At 45.9% G+C, this 14,355-nt stretch overlaps 1 protein-coding gene across 5 annotated transcripts in view; it reads right to left on the minus strand.

Annotated features, from left to right (window-relative positions):
• The window catches only part of CUNH2orf76 (chromosome unknown C2orf76 homolog), a 69,258-nt gene that overhangs the window by 13,522 nt on the left and 41,381 nt on the right, over positions 1-14,355 (minus strand). For 3 of the 5 annotated variants that reach the window (XM_073885000.1, XM_073884998.1, XM_073884992.1), the window contains 2 exons: positions 13,272-13,478; positions 6,030-6,721 (listed from right to left, as the gene is read on the minus strand). The exons of 1 other annotated variant lie outside the window; for it this stretch is intronic. In XM_073885000.1, coding sequence (XP_073741101.1) covers positions 6,696-6,721; positions 13,272-13,478 — 233 coding nt within the window. In that variant the 3' untranslated portion in view covers positions 6,030-6,695. Of the gene's footprint in view, positions 1-6,029; positions 6,722-13,271; positions 13,479-14,355 lie in introns of those variants that run through there. One more of the 5 variants, XM_073884996.1, reaches the window with a different exon arrangement.

Raw genomic sequence — 14,355 nt, forward strand, 5'->3', positions numbered from 1 at the left:
GTGGAGACACTGCGGAGCCTGGCCACTTAAGCTGAGTGTCAGGATAATTCACTGGGCCATTCACAGTGGAGTGAGAAGTTACCGCCCCTCTCCCAACCCTGGAAATTTGTCCACAGGGCCCTTGACAGGAGGCCCAGGGTCCCTGAAAGTCTCCCTCCAGGCTTCAGGTGGGGTGCCAGTGGTGGCACCAAGGGGCTTTTGGGGGTCGGGCGTGCACAGGGGTTTCATGCCCAGCATCCTCCCAGCCCTCCCGTGCTCTGCTCTATGTAATGTGCTTGCCCAGCCCCCCTGCCTGGGTGTGAGCCCCGGGTTTGCGTTGGTTCTTTCTCCTCTCTCTGCCCTTACATGCCTCCCTCCTCTTCCTCTTGCTCCCCTGTCTCTTCTCCATGACCTGTTTTTTAAGATTTTATTTATTTGAGAGAGAAAGAGAGCACAAGCCATGGGTGGGGGGGAGTAGGGGGAGAAGCAGAGAGAGAGAGGGAGGAGCAGACCCCCTGCTGAGCAGGGAGCGCACACAGGGCTTGATCCCAGGACCCCAGGATGAAGACCTGAGCCGAAGGCAGATGCTTAAACGAATGAGCCACTCAGGCACCCCCATGCCTCATTTCTATTTTAGTGTTTAAAGACTGAGATTGGCAGGTTTTCCCATTTCAGGGTTTCAGATTGCCAAATCCAAAAATCAGAAATTGGGCTTTGACAATGGGACTGAATCTTGGAAACGGAGGCTTCCCAGAAAGTCCAGAATACAAGCTCCATGCGACTGCACGATGAAATACCCACAGACATTCAAGAGCACAGCTGAGACATTCAAAGTTGGCTGCCTGGTAGAATCCGGCTTTGTTCACCCTGCTCACCGTGATATGAAAACAGTTTCAGACATTGTGCTGACTCCTCTTCTGTGCCACACGCTTTTCTCCCTCCAAACATTGGCGTTCCTAGAAGCTTCCCATGATTAACCAGCACCCAACATCAGCCTCCCCATGCCCTCTCAATCTTCATGACCAGGAGAGTGCATCTCGCTAATATCTTATTGGCCTTTCCAGAACTTTCCAGAGTATGTACAGCCCAATCCTAGTGCTGTACTAGCGATGATTTCAGGTGGTAGCTAAGAATTGTGCATATCCAGCCAACGGCAAGAGCTACCTACCCATCACTGAGCCATGCTGTGAACAGGCACCTGCTAAGCACGTGACAGACATCCTGATGTTGAATCCTGATGACAGCCCTTGCAGTAGGCACTGCTGGCCTAATTTTACAGATGAGTAAAATTGAGCTCAAAGTAAACTGTCCAGAGTCCTACAGACCCCGGAATCTGTGATCTTAACCACTGTCTTGCTGTGCCCATAGAATTCCCAAAGAGATTTCAATGAGTCACTGGGTTTGTGTGATACTGATTTAGGTATATTGTCAAATTACCTCCACACTGCAAATGCTATTCTAGGTTTCCTCATGCTGTTACTACACAGAAATACTGAGATATATAAGCTTGTGTTCATTTTGTATACTATGCATCTTTTTTTTCTTTTTTGGCAATCTAACAGCTAAGATATTTCTCATGTTTAAAACTTAAATACATGTACACATATAAGAAATAAATATACAGGGACGCTTGGGTGGCCCAATTAAGCGTTGGACTCTTGATTTCGGCTCAGATCATGATCTCAGGGTCATAAGATTAAACCCCAAGTCGAGTCAGCTCTGTGCTCAGCAAGCAGATGGCTTGAGGATTCGCTGTCCCTCTTCCTCTGCCCTCCCCCCGTCACTCATGCGTGTGTGCACACATGCGTACTTTCTCTCTCTCTCTCAATAAATAGATCTTAAAAAAAAAATACACACACACACACACACACACACACACACACCATAGGTATTCGCCAATAGAATCTTATGGCTGACAATCCGTGAAGGACTGAACCCAAAATTTCATGTGAATGAATTTAGATTTGAGTATCTGTAGGTAGCATAATGTGAAAACCTCTAAAATTTCGAGCCTATGCTCTGTGATATTGGCTGTAGAGATCTGAGGCAAATTAGTGTGTCTGAGCTTCGGTCTTCTCATCTCTAAGGAGGGGACGCAATATTTATGCCCCAGGGTTGTGCACAAGATCAGATAAAGGTATTCATACACAAAAAGCCCACCACAGTCCTCACAACACATCAGTATCTTGTCATTTCCTTCTCAGGTTCCTTAAATAAGGGACACACATTTGTTTGCATATTCTTACTAAATTCTTAAAAATCAATAATTTAGTCAAATCCAATTCATAGACACCGATATATAATAAAATTATCCACTGTGCATAAAATTATGTGGAAAGAATGACACAGTAACTATCAACTGACGTTTTATTTAACATGATTGAGTGCCACCGTCTTAGTACAAAGTGACCTTAACTGCTTCGAAATTCCTTCCTTATTTTTCCTGCAACAAATCATATGGTGAAGGAAGACCTTCATCACGGTCATGTAATTTGGAAGGGCTTCTCTGGGGATATGTGCAGGCATCTTTGGGGACTTTGGAAGAAAGTCTCAGTAATTGGTTTTAATGAGGCTTCCCTCCCCGCCGCCCCAGGACCTGTCCTGTCTCCCTTTTTATGTGTCAGGTCCTCAATGGTGGGGACCACATTTTACCTGTCTTTCGTATCCCCCAACCTAGCCAACTCAAATCAACAAATACATTTTAAACAGATAGTACACATCCAACACTGTGTCAGGACATGGAGAGAATATAAAAGAAGGAGAAATTGTGGTCCTAGCTGTGAGACACAGATAATCTCATCAGGCAATTTGGGCATAGGCTGAGTTATCTGGCTGTTATTGCTGGTACGTGAATTCCTTAATGTAATTCCAGAAAGCCCAGTAGCTTTTAGATGAATATAGATGCAATAGGGAAAGTGAACCCATTCATTCATATGTAAATAAATAGACCTGCACATTTATTAAGTCCTGATATGGGCCAAGCAGTGGAGCTACAACTGTGAATAAGACTTGATCCCCAAACCTGAAGAGAGCCCCATCTTGTAGGGAAGATCAACATATAAGAAAGGAAGGCAACAGTGTATTCTAACGGCTATAAAAGACTGGCCAGGACATGGTGAGGACCCAAAGGAGAGCATAATCGAGTCTACTAGCTGTGAGGTGGTGGGAGAGGTGGGTCAGAAAAGATCTTCGAGACTGGTGGTCCTTGACTGTCTCCCAAGATGAATGATAGTCTGGTGGAGAGAGGGTGGAACATTCCAGAGAACAGTGTGAGAAACCTGAGGTAGGTAGAAGCCTGGTGTGTCCAGAAAGAACACATGGTAGGGACAGAAGACAGCTATGGGAGAGAGGAGGGCATTGCCAAATCACCAGCAAAAGGTTGGAGATGTGGCTTGAGATTAAGCCAAGAAGTCCCCAACGCCATGCTAGAGTCTGCACTTTATCCTGAAGGAAATGGGGACGATCTGGTGGTTTTAAACAAGGGAGGGCCACAGTCAGACTTGCATTTTTAAAGGAGCACTCTGGTAGCAAGCGTGACAGATGGACCCGATGGATGAGAGTCTGTAGGTAAGGACACCAGACAGGAGAGTGTCTCGATGGTCAAGATGAGAAATGATGAGGGCCCAAACCAGGGCAGGAGCAATGGAAAGAGAAGGAAGGGCGTTCTTGTGCAGTGTTCATTCTCGGAATTCTGAGCTGACTCCTCCTGAGGAGTCATCAGAAAGTACTGAGAAGCAAAGAAAGTATCACTCATGGTAGCTACAGTTAGGAATTCTTTTCTAGCACATCCAGTGAGTATAAGGAGCCTCCCTTTTACCCCTAGAGTCCCTCCTGCCTTCCTTACAAAGAGAGTGTATAGTCGGTTGTGAGCAGGCTCTAAATGCCCCCTCCATCATTTACTAGCAGAGTAACTGAGTGAGAAAATTTACATAAAGTGGTGAGGACCCGCAGAGACTACACACTCACTAAATACTAGCTGTTACTGCACTACTGCATGAGGTCTCCCTTCCCATGGTTTGGCTTGTCCTGCAGAGGTTGTTGAACTTGTTTGTAGGAAAGATTCTCAGACATGGCCTTTTTAAATATGGCTCTTGTCATTCACAAGAGGTCTACACGAAGGGAGCAACCACCAACCGGAAGCCAAGCAACTAGCACACCCAGTTCTTAACACAGCAATACTACAGGCTCCCTCTGTGCACATGGCAGCCCCCCAACACCCACCCCTCACTGCCACCCCTGCCATGAGGGCCCTGTGCCCATGAATGCACACACTTCAGAAGGTACTAGAAGGATGGCTAGTCAAATGTTTTTTGATAGAGGTCAGATACATATTTGAAAACAGGGAAATCTCATTTTTTGTTCAGAAGAACAAAGAAGAGTATGACCTTGAAGATCTGTAAAGGGGGCATGATGTGGGTTCAAAGACATTAAGGATCTTTTTTGATTACCGAGTATTTAACTAAATACGAGATATGAAGTTCTGTTGGTTATGGAGGAAACAGATTTCCTCAAAAGCCTATCTAGGAGACAATAAATCTCTCTTCACTCCTGAAAAACGAGGTTAGAATTGGCCAAATTTTGTGCTTTTTAAAAAAATAAAATGGCATTATTCTCTCTTCAATTCCAATTTCTTGTAGTAGAGCTATTCTTCAGTGAGTTAAGTTGGGAGAGTAATTTAGACTGTGTACATATTTCCCTCAAACATCCAAAAATGAGGCCCCAAAGCTCATCTATGGTGACAGAAATCAGAACAGCGGCTGCTGGTGGCAGAGAGGCAGGGAGGAGACTGGGAAGGGGAGAAGGAAATGTCTGAGGTCATGGACATGCTCTGTAAAGACACAGATTGGGCTGTAGGTTACACATTTGTCACAACTCTTGAACTATACACTTAAGATCTCCACATATTAACGCATGTAAATTATACTTCAATTTTTTTCAAGGCAGGAAGGACAGAGGAGGATTTCCAGTTAAACATGATAGAATGACCATATGCACTATAGCATCTCTGGAAACCCTACTAAAATGGAGAAAAGGGATAATATAGGTATAATAAGCCCTTGAAGACAGAGAGACCAGAAGATAAAAGGACAACAGCGTTCATTCCATTTTGGAGATGGAAAGTGGACAGAGAAGTAGGAATTGCCAAGGTAGAGTTGATTGGAGGAAGCTCCAACTGGAGTGGTCACGGAAAGTGACATCCCTAAGAAGCTGGCTCACTCACCCTTCCAAATCCTGGGAGCCCCAGGCCACTCTGGAGGTTTATTCTCTGGGCTCTGGGGCCTGGAACGCCATGGAGAAACAGGTTCCACCCGGATGTAGGGTACTACTTTGGAGCTTTTTAGCACCTCAAGCTTAAATATAAGTGGACAGACATTTAGGGAAAGCCTCTACCAGGTAAGAAAGAACCCAAAGCAAACCACTGGGAAAAGGAACCCAGAGGAAACAGAGACAATACGGGCAGCAGACTAAAACATTTAGATAAAATGTCAATTAATAATATCTTTAGAGAGAAAAGAGAAGATATTATACCCGTAAAAGAAGGAAAGGACACTACAGAAAAGAAATAGAGAATTAGAAAAAAAATTGAAAATATGATAGCAAAAATATTTTAAAATAGAAAAAAATAGAAAGATAAAACTTAGTACACTTGCCAGGAAGGGAAACCAAAAAACAAAAGTTAAAGGCCCAGAGGAACAATTCCAGGAGTCCAATATTTGGCTAACAGAAATGCCAGAGAGAACAAAGGAAACAGAGAAGAAAGAAATCATCAGAGAACCTACACAAGAAAACTTCCCCAAACTGAAAGACATGAGTTTCTAAATTAAAAGTGTCCACACCAAATTTAAAACACACCCTTCACCAAAGAGAGAGGAGTTAGGTCAGGAAACTGTGGTAAAAGTCTTTTAGTATGATTGATGTTTTTTTAACTTGGTAAAAAGTTGCACATATTTTTTAATTCTCAAAAAAGAAGAGAGGGTTCTTTTGATAATTTGGAAGTAGAATTTTATTCTGTTCTCCATTTTTATCAAATTATCCTTTTGGTTGGCAACAGAAACCAAGAGGCTACACTGTCCTTCCTTAAATATTAAGTTGGGCCAACTCTAGTATGTTGTGTATGAATTTGTGATTACAAATATTTGTGAAAGAAATTTCCTATTTTTTTTTTAGTTTTTATTTAAATTTCAGTTAGTTAACATACAGTGTACTATTAGTTACACGTATACATCCTCTTTCTTTTCTTAAGTCAGATTCCAGGTCCCCATCTGGCTTGAAATTCAATCTCACCCACTCACATTATTGAGCTTCCTTATCCTCTACCTTCTAGGCTATGCAAAAGTCCTGGGGCAAAGTATTCCGGGGAGACTCTTTCAGTCTTCGGTTCACACTGGCTTTCCCAGAGGTGCCTGCTGTCTCTATCCATGTGATCCTGGGAAGCTGAGCAACTTGTTGGCTCCTGTGAGGAGTGGAGGTCCAGAGTCTTGGGTAGAGTGGGAGGGCTTGCCCCCTCGGGGGTAGCTATTTCCTCCCCAGAACACAGACCCCTGCCAGGGGTAGAACCTACGTTGTGGAATCATTCCAGCCATCCAGTCCGCTCCTCCTTTCCCTCCACCTCAAGCCTCGTAGCAAAATCTGCCTGACCAGGATAAGGCTCCAGGAAAGACTGAAAGAATCTGTCTTCAAGCTGCTTCTGCTTTCAGTCTTCAAGCACCCCTGGGTTAAAAGACCAAAGAGCCTTGACTACCTTGGAATGAGAGGAGAAAAGAATACAGAGGATTGCCTACAAATTCCCATCTCAATAAATTACTCTGTCCCCTTGGTCTAGAGATCTGAGGAAGGCCAGTCAGCAGAACCTCTGCACACAGGTCTCAACATGTTTCCATCACATATAGGAGACCTAAGACCATACATAGAATGCTCTCGAGGTCAGGAAAGCCCCATTCTGCCCAGGCCTGTAACAGTTTGGAAAAGGGAGAGCTTGGGAGGAGTTGAGGAGCTCCCATCTGATGCAGACCTTCCTAGGATGGTCCTCTCTCCTTTCTAGCTCCTGTGTTTCATCCCAAGTGTGACCAAGTCTCTCCCCGGCATCTTAAAGAGCTAAGTGGCACTGACAGGACTGGGGACCGAAATTCAACCCCAACAGAGTCACCAGCTATACAGAGATCCTGCCATCTCAGGCCCTGCTCCTGGGCTAATCCAGCCCTCTGCCCTAGAGTTTGTTTCCATCAGACAGACTTGAGCTGAATCATGAAGAAAGCCCACAGAGGCAGTTCTGCGCTCTGGGAGGTTGGTTTGGGTTTTTGTTTTTTTTTTCTTTATTCTGTTTATGACCTTAAAGCTGTATTTCTTAACTTATTAAATAACCTAGAAATAAACACAAGGCTTTTTGTAAACTATCGAAGAGTTAACGGGATGTTGCATGTGAGCACTTCCAGCCTTCAGAAGGGAAGAGACAGCACCTCATGCTACCATGTCCCTGAGGTGGGAGTCACTCTGCTTCCAAAGCTCTGGGCTCTGCCATCAACTCACCTTTTCACGTGCAGAAGGATCGCTTCCAGGCCTTTCCACTGAGCAGAGTGTCTTGTCTAATATCACTGGTTTGGAAAGGGATTTGTTTACGCATCTAAGCTCAGCTAAACAAAGGAAGTTGCACATAATGCAGTATCCTTGGAAGCTTTAAGAAAGGACCTATTAACACTTGCTTGTCACTTTTCAATCTTTAGCTTTAAAAAATAATGCTCGACAAATATGCGGAGGCATTTTGCAAAGCATAAATGCATCATGGTATTCTTTTTAGGAATAAGTAAGATTATTGAGGTCCGATTAAAGGTAGGTATTGGCTTTGAAATAATTCGGCACTGACTTTTGAAATAAATCTGAATTTTAGGCAGTAGCAGCCATATGATCACTTTTAAACAAAAGTACAAAACTCCATACCATTTACAGGCTGAAGGCTTTGACTTTCAGCTAAAGGAGTCCGGCTAAAGGCTGATTTGACAGGTGGACAAACATACCCACTAAGCACAGTCACTGACAAATGCCCAGCCCTCTCGCCCTTGAGACTCTGAGGTCTAGGCAGGCTCTGCTGACACCTGGTGGCAGACAGCAGGCAGACGGGGCTGAGTCCAAAGCAGATTTCCCTCTACCTGACCTGCCGCCCGGATTTCGAGTCTGTGTAATGAATGCTCGCTAAAACAGCAGAAAGGTGTTACATTGGAGGAAGAGCTACAAGATCTAAAGAGTAATGGCCAGGCATGAGCACCACTGAAGATGTCTGGGCAGATATGAGGATATCTACACTGCAAATCCTGCCTTTGCAAGATCGCTCTTCCCAAAGTTTGTATTTGTTTGAACAACCTCTGAATCCATCTCTATATCCAATCATTCTACCACCCTTATCCCACTCCTGTTAAGCAAGTTATGCCAGAAAATAGGGATGGCCTTACTCTTACGAAAACAATTCCAATAATTTGGAATTATTCTGCTTTTGTTAATGAACTTGGCCCTAATTAGGAAAAATTCCAACCATGGAAAGAGGACATGTACAGGAAACATTTGACAGGTAACGCTTTGAGGACACCCAAGGCGAGGGAATGGGGAGGGAAGATTTCTTGGAAAATGAGAAGTGAGTCCTTCCCTGGGTCACAGGAGCAGTGCTGGGCGGTGTTGTGGGAGCTGACAGGTGCAGGTGGACAGGAAAGAGCTGACAAGCACTGGGAAACACGTGACTTGTAGGAAAAGGCCCAGCTTTGCTCCCCAGTGTTTGATGTGCCTTCCCTGTGTCTCATTCTGTGCCTAAACCTTCCCTCTGTGCAACAGGAGTCATCTGCTTTGTGCAAAAGCAACATGGCAGTTCTCCCCAAAACTGAGTACGTGTGTGCCAGGCACCGACCCTGATCATCTGACCAAAACCTCGGAGCACTTCCGTGAAGTTGATGCCGTTATCCCCCATTTAACAGGGAAAGAAACGGAGACGCGGAGAGACCGGGTGGCTGGCCCAAGGTCACACCTGCAAACTAGCAACAGTGTGTGCATTCTTCCAACCCAGGACTGTCTGACTTTAAAACCCATCCCCTTTCCTCCTCCTCATGCTTGCCAAAACCAAACACCGAGGGAAAGAGAATTCCAATACATGCAAAAGTGCACCATTTGCCTTTTTCAATTTGTGTAATTTTAAATGTCACCACAAGTTCGCTTCTAGGTCACTTTTTAAAACAAGCAACTTTGCTTTAAGGCAGGTGAGGGGAAAAAAATCCTGCTGCAATTTGTAGTTGTAGAATCCACTGTTCAGTTTTCTGCTCGGCTTTCCGGGGACAGTTCAAACAGAAACAAATGACAACCTAGGACACTTATCTTGCCTATTGTGAATAACCACCACGGCGCTTTTCCACCTGGTAAAAAGCCCTCACATGAGGCACAGGATCGCCTCCAGGCATACACAGCAATCGCACCACACAAAAGAGCTGTCGGCTCCACGAATTCGCAGGTGCAGCAGCAACCAGCTTTAGACCAATAAAAACAAACTGTGGATGAGATCTTTAATCTCATTTCCTCAACTCCATTTGAAACACGTATGCACTCAGGACTGCTAACCAATTACTCCAGGGCCCAGTCTATGACCGTGCATAAATCTGGATGACCATTCTTCAAGTACAGAAGCTTCTAGAGTTCATCCAATCTACAACAGGTCTACTTTGCCATGAAATGAGCTTCGAGAATCCGTAAGGTTTTGCCTTAAGATTCAAATATAGTCTCAAAGTCTTTCATTCACTCAAGAAGGATTTATGCTGGCCTATTAAGTGCCAGAGACTGTTCTATATGCTGGAGGCATCCTAATAGCGGGAGACTAGAAAAAGAATTTTTTTAGAGTTAGAGGGGCAGGGAGTGCTGCAGAAGGCAGGCATTTGCTATTTTAAATAGCGTGACTAGGGAAGTCTTCCTAATGGCATTTATGCAGACACCTGACAGAAATAGGGAAACTCACAAAAATAACTAGGAGAAAAGGCACTGCAGGCAGAGGGAAGAGCAAGTGCAAAGGCCCTGGGGTGTGAGTGTGTTTGGCATACACCAGGAAGGGAAATAAGGCCAAGGTGGCTATACGGAGAGAGGAGAGATGCTGGATGAAGTCACAGAGGTCGTAAAGGCTGATCACATAGGACCTTGCAAGCCTCAGCAAGAGACTGGCTTCTTTCCTGAGTAGAGCATGACAATTTATGTTCTAGAACAATCACTCCGACTCCTGGGTGGAAAACAATGGCAGGGCAGGAGTAGGAGCAGGGAGCCCCATTAGGCTATTGCAGTAATCCCAATGGGGGACAGTGGTGCCTCGAACCAGGTGGTAGCAGTGAAGAAAGTGAGTCGAGGCTGAATGCCTCGAACCAGGTGGTAGCAGTGAAGAAAGTGAGTCGAGGCTGAATGCTGGATATATTTCAAAGGCGGAACAGACAGGGCTGGCTCATGGACCGGATATGGGGTCTAAGACGTGAAAGAGAAAGGACTCGGAAGTTTCTGGCCTATACAAATGGATGAGAGTTCTTTCCTTTGGTGGGGAAGACTGAGTGACCAGGTTAGGGAAAACAGATCTGAAGCGTGTTTTCTGACATGTTAAAGTCTGAGATATCTGTTAGTTGATTAGCCACCTTAATGGAGATGGAGAGTGGCCAGTTCAATGTATGAGTGCTAGGTTCAGCAGGGAGATCTGGGCTGTGGGATAAAATGAGGAGTCCGCAGCATGTCACTGTTATTTAAAGCTCCGAGATGCATGAGTTCCAGGGGAGTTCCATGCAAATAGAGAAGCCCAAGGACTGAGCCCTGGGGATTCCAATGTTGGAGGAGATGACAAAGGACCCACAGAGGAAATGAGGATGAGTGGCCAGTGGAACATGAGGAAGCCACATAAATAAAGTGTTTGCCCACAGGGTCATGAGATCGAGCCCCGTGTCGGGCTCTGCGCTCAGCACTGAGTCTGCTTGGGATTCTCTCTCCTCCTCCCTCTGCCTCTCCCACTCATGTTCATGTACTCACTCTCTCTCTGTCTCTCTCAAATAAAGTAATCTTAAAAAAAAAGAAAGAAAGAAAAGAAAAAGTGTTTGCAAGAAGGAAGGTGTCCATTGGTTCATGTCAAATGTTTCTGACAGGTTAATTTGAAGATGGAGAATCATATTCCTTTGGCAACAGGGGAACCACTGGTGACCCAGACCAGAGCTGTTACAGTCAACTGATGGGAACAGAAGCCCAACCGGAGAGAGGTGAAGAGAAAAGGAGAAGAAAGCGGGAAAAGGAGGGTGTGGATAACTCTGTTAAGGGTTTGCTGTAAAGGGAAGAGGGGGCAACTGGTGCGGGGGTCAAGATGGAAGACACCACAGCACGTTCAGAGGCCTCTGGGAATGACCCAGAAGAGATGGGAGGACAGCCCTGCAGTGATGCTCTGGGCGCGATGTCCAGACAGAGGACGGACTTGGAAAGGAGCGCCACTGGCTCACCACTGTCACAAGCAGGGGGACACGGGAGTGCAGCCGGAGCAGGCCATCTGCCAATGGCCTGTTTTCTCAGTGAAATAGGAAGCAAGGGCAGCAGCCCAGAATGAGGAAGAGAGGAGATGTCAGGGTCAACGGCCAAAGAGAACCTGGGGGACTAAGGGACCCAGAAGTGCAGAGTTGCAGGGCAAGGTCAGGAACTTCCTCGAGCCTGGCAGTCATGAACCAGAGCTTTGTCAGCCCACATCCTTTTACCCGGCCATGTTCAGTTCTTCCCGGCACAGAGCGGGATGAAACCCCAGGGCCTGGGGGCGCTGAGGGGATGAGAAGGAGGACCAGAGAATCTCAGGTTGGGGGAGGGGGGGCGTGAAAAGGTGGTAGGGGCTGTAAACTCCAGGTCTGGTGAGGCTGAAGAACTGCTGGAGGGGGCACCAGACCGAGAGAGAGGGAAGGGCAGGAGGTATGGTATGAAGATCATGTTGCAGGCTGGGGTGTGGTTGCTGGTGGCGACTAGAGCTAAGGTGTGACTGTGGGAGCAGGCTGAGACTGAGTCCATGATCACAACACTGCAGTCGAGCTGGTCAGTGGCCTGAGAGCCCCATGGTACTGGAGGGCTTGTCTATACTGAACTACAGCAGGAGCAGGACTGGAGAGGTGACAGTGAGCCGAGAGCTAACACAGTGAAGGAATGAGGGGGAGTGGCCTGGGGGCCTGCAGGTGTCTGCAAAGGGGGTAGGGAGGTAGCAGTGCGTAATCTGATGGCATAAGGAGCAAAGCTGGGGCATACAGAGAGGAGGCAGGGCAATGATTAAGAAATTAAATGAGCTTTTTGTTTTTTGCTAAAGAGAATTTAACACCGAAAGGATAGGAGACAGCTCTTGATCTTTCTGGCTCTCATTTCCCACCAGGTGAGAAGTGGAGCGGGGAAAAGCCCTCATGATCCTCATCTTTCCCATCTGCCTTAGTCCTGTTGAAGAAATGGGAACTTCAGAGTACCCCGGTCACGGCTCTGACCCCCAGAACAGCGTCACTGGCAGGGACATCTTTCCCTGTGTATTGGACTTAACAGGAACGAAGCTAAAACCAAAAGCTTGAGTCTCTAAGGCAGCATTCCCAAAACAGCCTGCTTTCATTTATTTCGGGAGTCGTATGACATTACCTGGGACCTGAAATGGATGTGGTCCATCGTAAATCTCACTACCCAATGAATGACATTACTTACTGAATACTTCTGTAAGTGCCAAAAGCACCCAGCAGAGCGGGGTCACTGCTCTCTGAAAAACCACACGGCAGAGACAGCTGCATGACACACATCCTGTATGTTTTCTTTAAATGATATAATCCTCTGACTAATGATCGAAAAGCGAGTCTCCAAAGGCCATTATCTAAAGTCAACGTTAGTATTATAACCCAAAATGCACCTTTGGGGATGGGGGGTAGGGTGGGGAATAGTCTCCGGTCTGATTCATTGAATAAATAGATCTCCTTTGATGGAAAGAAATGGCAAAAGCTGCGCTCTCCTCTACCACCAGCCTCCCTCCTGTACGTAAGTGCTGGTCGTGCCGAGTGAAAGGTGGAGAGTGGCAACAAGTTCTACGCTGTGGGTCCAAAGTTGGAGATGGGAGCTGCCCAGGCCTGCAGAACCCAAATCCCACTGTCTTCATAGTGGAGTTCAAAATACTGACCTCACATCAATTAAGGAACTATTCTGACTTCAATTACCTTTGCTAATCTGATGAATCAGAAAAGCTTTGAGTAAAAGGGGGGGGCAACTGCCAGCAACCGATAATCAAAGCCCTGCCCCCAATACACACGCACATAATGAAGAAAAGATGACAAGACTCGGGTCCTCAGACACCGTCATACTTGGACTTCTTCTCTTCCCACTAAGGAGGTGGTTCCACCACCTTAGATGCACCCTTCTTGCCTTCACATGCAGCGACAGTTTTCCAAAGGGGTCCAGGCAAGGCCACCTCTCGGGGTGTCCCAGGTAGGCAGGGACATCATCCCCTCTCCTGCTTGCATCTGGAACAGGCAGAAAGACAAGGCAAATAAAACACCTTTGGTGTGGAAAAAGCTCCTTGAACTCATAACTAGGCTTGGCTAGTTAGTGGGACTAGGGCCTATTAAGCTCTTGTGGCACAAGAAGAGGAAGTAAGTTCTCTTCAACTGAAAAGGGCAAAAAATCACATAGGAGTGCCAACCACCAACAGTGGGACACGGTCTCTTGGCCTGTGGTTGGCCCCCTTCCTACCATGTTTCTCCAAGGGCCCGACACCCCTTGTTTTCAAAGAATGGCAGAATGTGGGATTTGAAGTCAGAAAAAAGCTGCCCTCGGACTTAACCAAATTTCAGGTCTTGGGCAAGTGCCTTAATGTCCAACAACATCAAGGTTCTTGGCTCCAAAATAAAGTTAATTCTGCTGCACTGCTCATAATAAGCATCATAAGACACTTACTGAGCATGTAACTTCGTGCTAGGCTCTGTCTACTAAGTTCCCATAGGCAATCTCGCTTCATTCCCCAAACTCTGGGAGGTGGGGATTGTCTTTTCCATTTTACAGATGGGGCTGCCCCCAGTTCTTTCCAACGAGACAACTTAAATGAGATAATAGGTAAAACACATGCAGTGTCCGGCACACAGTGAGGATTCAAAAGGAAAATGAGACACCTCAACTGTATTTAAGAGAATAACGTTTTAAACATCAAAGGATAATGCTTTAGAACGCACGTTTTTAAATAATGACATATGTGCAGAAAAAGGTATGGAATATCAGTCTATGCAAAGGAGTGACCTTTGAGGAAGGGGATTTTCACATTACCTTAGAGTTGGTTGTTTTTAGAAAGCCGAGGTTACCTGTGTAACTTAAAACACACCAGAAAGATCAGAAACACTGAAAAAC

Source organism: Callorhinus ursinus, unplaced genomic scaffold (assembly GCF_003265705.2).
Source record: "Callorhinus ursinus isolate GAN/ISIS: 27379988/994484 unplaced genomic scaffold, GSC_fseal_2.0 scaffold2, whole genome shotgun sequence".
NCBI lineage: Eukaryota > Metazoa > Chordata > Mammalia > Carnivora > Otariidae > Callorhinus > Callorhinus ursinus.